We start from the raw sequence: 5,821 nt of genomic DNA, 5'->3' as shown, positions 1-5,821 counted from the left end.
TAAATTCTATATATTCAATTAACTAGAAATCATAGTGTAAGTTTTAATAAAATGTTACAAAACTCACTAATCAATCATGCCAATTAACATTTTACTTGGAATATTAATAGAACATGCACTCTATTTTTTTTTTTTTTTTCAAAAGAAGAGTTTGTGATGAATTTAATGAGCATGAGAGTGAGATATAAGGTGAGAAGATGCAATTATTTGTGATATACAAGAGAATGAAAGAAACAATAGATTAAAGTTGAAAGTAGAGAGTATGTTGATGTTGAAAGGAGTGTAAAAGAGGATAATAATGTGATATATTTTACAGAATTTTTGAAAGAGCAGAAAAGGAAGTGAAGAGAAGAAATGGGTTGTAACTCAAATCCTTGAAGGGATGAGAGGAATAGTATTCTTAAAGTATGCACTGGCAGCAGCAACTCCACTTCCAAGCTTTACAGGGTAACCCACATCTTGGAGTATCATCTCCACACCAGCTAGACATCCCAACAGTTGCAACTGAAAATATATTACAACAATTAACAAATAAAAATGTTGGCAACTTGGAACTAAGAGTATTGCAAACAAGTTTTTTCTTATTTTAATAAATCATGTTAGACATTACCAAAAAGTTTTAGTATCTCAAACAATACAAAATTCAAGTAATTCTAAGTTCCACATGGAGTATATATGAAAAAGTTAACACCATATTAAAAAGAACTATAAATATATTGTTTTAAGATTTTGTGTCAAAAGTGATAGAGTTGAACTCATATTTCATTATTGGTGTTGCATCTCTCCACAGAGTATCTCTTGAAGGACCATCACCAACTAAGTTGATTCTCAAAAACTTCAAGAATAAATTTTCATCACATGAACATTGATCACATTGGGTAAAGAATCAGAAATTCAAGTAAGAAACTTTAAAGTTAATAGTAACACGAGTCTTCTACATTTTACAACATTGATGTTGTTTATCACAGTTTTGAAGCTTGAACGAATGAAGTTGGACAGAAAGTTATTCAAAGCTAGGATGGCAATATTGAATGTAATACATCCAACAATCAAGATCAAGAAAAAGAAAACACTTATGATATTTTATAACATGAGCCTTTAAATACTGATTTAGAGTAGTTAACAAATGAAATTTTGTAAATATATATGTATATTGATTATTCAAAGATTACTTTTCATTTGACTTGAGAGTTATTTTGGGAATCAAGATTACCTCATTCAAGTAGCCAAGATGCCCAATTCTGAAAACCTTCCCAGCAACTTTGTTCAGTCCAAGACCTAAGCTCAAATTGTACCTCTTCCATGCCCTTCTAACTATTTCAGCACTATCAATGTAAGAAGGAACAACAACAGCAGTCACTGTGTCACTGTGCCACTCTTCCTTTTGGGTGCAATTCTTCAAACCCCATGCCTCAACAGCAAGTCTGCATTAACCATATTGAATACCTATCACATGCATTATCTTAAACACATAACCTAAAGCCAAAACCATTGTCTACTTAGATAAACCTTTGATCATTTGTCAAAACCAGTAACCTTTTCAAGTAAACACTGATATCATTCAATCATAAACTAACACATACGTTGAATTTCATTGTAACCATTTTTGGACTAGCATACCATCATGGCTTACCTGGTTGCTGTGCCTAAACGATTGTGCCTTGCAATCACATTTTCAAGTCCTTCTTCAAAAACCAGATCAAGAGCAGCTCTCAGACCATAAAGCAAATGTATGGAAGGAGTGTATGGCCAATAGGTTCCTAACTGGTAGAATTTCAGGTAGTCTTTCCAGTCAAAGAAAACTCTGAGTGATTTAGCAGTTTTTGAGGCCTCAATAGCTTTAGGTCCTGCAACCACAATACCTATCCCAGTGGGAAGGGAAAGGGCTTTCTGAGAGCCAGTTATGGCCACATCTACTCCCCATTCATCCATGCGGAAATCAAGTGCACAAATGGAAGACACTCCATCAACAATGAAGAGTGCTGGGTGCCTATAGGAATCTGAGTGTCCAAAGAAACAACGTGAGAATCTTTTCATGAAGGAAAAAACAACATTAAAAATCCAACAGCTGGTTAATGCAAATGATTTGATACATTTTCAGACCTGGAAGAGGCACTTTTTCATCAAAGAATGACAGAATTTATGTCAACATAGCATTTGAGTTCACTAGTGGTGTTGCATGTGAATAATTTGGTAAAGTTTCAGATGCATACTTAGATCTGTTGGGATTAATCCAAGTGTGATTCACAGTTTCACATTGGATAGAAAAGACAAAATTAAACACTATATAAAATGAAAGATGGATGAACTTATTGTCTCAAAGTTTTGAATTAAAAGTGGTATCAATCTCATATATGCATGGGTTAAACTTATGTCATCTATATATATATATATATATATATATCTCCCAATCAATAACCTCTTCTATAACATAACCCATCAAGATCAACAGAGTCAAGTTCAATGCTAATGATCTATGCAACATGTCTCACTATGATTACTACTTGGACATAAACAGTTTGGCAGTTATATGCATGATTCAGTAAGTACAGAGCAGTTATGTGTTTAGACAAAATACTAAACTAAGTAGTCCTTCAAAATTATAATAGATGTTATAGGACAAAAGAAAACAAACAGCTAAAACTGCCAACCAAAATATGTTCTCAATGAAACCAAGAGCAGTCATGAACATTGATATCTTTGAACATCAAAGACCAAAGACAGCTGACCTGTTTGGATAAACATCTCCAGATAAACACTTGTAGGAGAAGAAAAAAAGTATGAAAAAGCTAACATTTTAGAATTTTGTCATATATTGTGGATTGACCTATTTCAATTTTATCTTCTTATTTTTCCCTTTCAAAGTACTAAGGGAGAAACTAGTCTACAATGATGATTTTGGGTCTTTCAGTGTATAGAGAATAAAATGGTACACATGTGGATATTAAATGAGAAAAAGTTATGATTTAAGTCCATTAGATGAAACACTCACCGAGAATTTGTCGCACTTTGGCCAAGTTGTTGGTAACCCCAGTTGCTGTCTCATTGTGGACAATGCAAATTGCCTTTATAGTGTGTGCAGTGTCTGAAGCAATCTTTGATTCCAGAACATCAAGCTTAGCACCCTGGCCCCATTCACTTTCCACAACATCAACATTGAAATTCAGACGTTGCTGCTGATCAATCCAAAGCAAGCTGAATTGACCAATCAGGAATGATACAATTTTATCCCCAGGAGACAGTGTGTTTGTGAGACCACTCTCCCAAGCACCAGTACCTGAACCATATCCAAAACCATTACTGAATAACAAGAAAACTAGTAAACTATAACCATGTGAATAACAAAGTAACTGTTCTTGTTAAAAAAGAAAAAGAACATCTAATACAATCATTATTTTCATAATATAGGAGTCTTGCCATTATTTTCATGAATAAATAATGTAAACCTTCAAATCAAATGTAAAAAGTGTATAATGTAAGGAGAGTAAATTGAGCATGGATGATTAACAGAGTTTATTAGGTTTGTAGTTGGATTCATCTATGATATCTACGTAAAATTAGGTTAAATTAATTAGTATGTCTTCAAGCCATTTGGGAATTTTTATTTAGGTCCCTGACTAAAAATATTATAACTGGGTCCTTGATTTTGTAAGAATTTTGTGTTAGATCTTTGAAATTTATTTGTGATAAAAAATGACAATTTGTGGTGGTTTTAATCGAGGGACTCAACTGAAAAGAATATTACTATATGGAAGATCTAATTATACTTTTTAGTCTGCTAAGCTAATTAAAATTTTCAAATAGTTCAAGGACTTGCTGGTTAATTTAACCTAAAAATAAAATCATTAAAGTCAGAATCATCCTCATCATTAAGATAATACAGCCTAATTGATTTTATGAAGATTGCAAAACACACCCTTAAATTTTTGTTATTTACAACATAATCCCTGATATGAAAAACATGCACTTCATCCTTAACATTTTCAAAGCATACAAGATAGATTCTTCATTAATTTTCAGCATACACAGAAAATGATAAGGACTGAAGTAAAAAGTCACTTATACCATGAGTTTATGAAACTAAAAAAAGTATAGACATAACAACAGTAAGATCACTGTGGCTTGTTTATGCATACCAGTTGTAGGGATGAGAAATGGGGTTCCAGTAGTGGTCTTGAAAATCTTCTTGACATCCTCAAGCAGAGTTTTTGTGAGAGCTGGAATAGCTGGAGAACGGTAGTCCTCATTGTTTCGGTTCATGGCCCTAATGATCTGGTCAGGGATGTTAACTGGCCCTGGAACAAAGAGGTGGTTTCTTCCTGGTGCATTGAAATTGTCCATCTTCTCTTGCTTCAAATTTCAGCCACTTTTTTTGGATTTTCCCACAAAGAGTCCCCTAAACAAAATCCACCAAAAAGTCAGCTTAACCACCTTCTGAATCTTTTATCATAAACTTTGTGCATGCACTGCTATTTACTGTTTTATTGTTCCTTAGTTGCGGAGATTTGTCAGAGAAACATGAACCTTAATGAGTTTTCCAACTAATAACAAAGGAAATTCATGTTTAACTGCTAAAAAAACCTAGTTCAGAAGTTACGTTATACAAAGTTGATTTCAAGGAGAGAACAGAAACTGTTTAAGGTGTACATGTTGATGCTTATCATTATGTAACTGTATATATATGACCTTTAACAGCACCATAATATAAGAAAAAAATGATAAAAAGTATCCTGTTTCATCAACAGCTTTGTTGTGCTTTTACATTTATCATTTAAAATATGCTTTGTGTGTCTATCTTTTAGACACCCTTTTCTGCAATTAATAAGAAAAACTGAAATCATCATCTTAAAATATTAGAACTGATGCACAACTGAATTCTGCTTTCAGAAAATTCATTGAGAAAAAGATTGTAACAAAACACACTGTATAATGAAGAAAACACAGCAGAACATATTGGTGGACAGAACAAGAGGAAAGACCTGCTTTGAGTTGAAACTTGCACACCAGTAACTAAATTAAAACATGAAGAAAACGGTGATTACCAATCACCTCTCTTGATTTTTCCACTTCCAAGCCAGTTTTACAGTAAGGATAATAACACAGAGCATGAGTTTGAAATCATTCTTACCAAAATCCAATGGAAAGAGCCAACTAAACACACACACACAACATAATATATATATATATATGTATATGAAAAGAGAATGAGAAGAAGTGAGTATACGTGGGAAGGAGGAGCTTTACAGAGTTTTTGAGGAATGTGGCAGAAGCAAGCAGGAGCTGTGTCTGGTGTAGTTAGAACCTTATTATATAAAAGTATAAATGGGAAAATTCAATTTGTATGATGAAGAGCTCTGGTGAACCAATGAAATGCTAAGGTGGGGCCAGGCCATGTCACAGGTAGAAGATAAGAGGGAGAAACTTTGAACCTTGAGGCTGAGAATGGATGAAGAGAGAACCTCTCAGTTTTGGCTATGAAATGGCACATCATATCAACAATTTAGCTTCGTCTCTAAAAGCCAAAAGGTTATCCATATTCCAAGTTTCTTGCACCTTCATTGCCTTCTAATTTTTATCATTATCATCATTCACATAATATATATTTGTAAGACAACCAATCTCACACGATATCAGTATGGAAATAGTTTTGCTTTGCTTTTAAACAATCAGAGGTTCCAATTAATGGAACCGGTGTCATTTCATGGATAATACCTATCTAAATATATAAGTTAAGGATCTTATTGCTTAATTTATTTGGACTCAAATCAACTCTGCAGATTATTCACGAGATTTTAAAATCTCTAACAGTCAAAATAAGATA

The 5,821-nt window shown here is 33.3% G+C and overlaps 1 protein-coding gene across 2 annotated transcripts; it reads right to left on the bottom strand.

Annotated features, from left to right (window-relative positions):
• Positions 1-225: 225 nt before the first annotated feature.
• Positions 226-5,428, bottom strand: LOC106753041 (serine--glyoxylate aminotransferase). Of its 2 annotated transcripts, none has more exons than XM_014634823.2 (6): positions 5,245-5,428; positions 4,137-4,396; positions 2,993-3,277; positions 1,634-2,000; positions 1,214-1,424; positions 226-504 (listed from the first exon to the last, which is right to left on the bottom strand). In XM_014634823.2, exons 2-6 carry the CDS (start codon positions 4,339-4,341, stop codon positions 367-369), a joined length of 1,206 nt encoding a protein of 401 aa, XP_014490309.1. In that variant the 5' UTR covers positions 4,342-4,396; positions 5,245-5,428; the 3' UTR covers positions 226-366. The 2 variants fall into 2 exon arrangements, with proteins under 2 accessions (XP_014490309.1, XP_014490307.1); XM_014634821.2 differs by having other exon boundaries at positions 5,225-5,425.
• Between the last annotated feature and the right edge of the window lie 393 nt (positions 5,429-5,821).

The sequence above is a fragment of the Vigna radiata genome, unplaced genomic scaffold (genome assembly GCF_000741045.1).
Source record: "Vigna radiata var. radiata cultivar VC1973A unplaced genomic scaffold, Vradiata_ver6 scaffold_95, whole genome shotgun sequence".
NCBI lineage: Eukaryota > Viridiplantae > Streptophyta > Magnoliopsida > Fabales > Fabaceae > Vigna > Vigna radiata.
Note: the sequence above shows the minus strand (reverse complement) of the source record. Positions and strands in the feature narration are given on the sequence as shown.

Bases quoted from the DNA above. Each gene is read 5' to 3' on its own strand.
- LOC106753041 (XM_014634823.2), bottom strand. From the start codon at position 4,341: ATGGACAATTTCAATGCACCAGGAAGAAACCACCTCTTTGTTCCAGGG. The intron at 3,278-4,136 runs GTATGCATAAAC...GATATGGTTCAG, and splicing joins ATTTCTCATCCCTACAACTG to GTACTGGTGCTTGGGAGAGT. The intron at 2,001-2,992 runs GTGAGTGTTTCA...TTGGACACTCAG, and splicing joins CAAAGTGCGACAAATTCTCG to ATTCCTATAGGCACCCAGCA.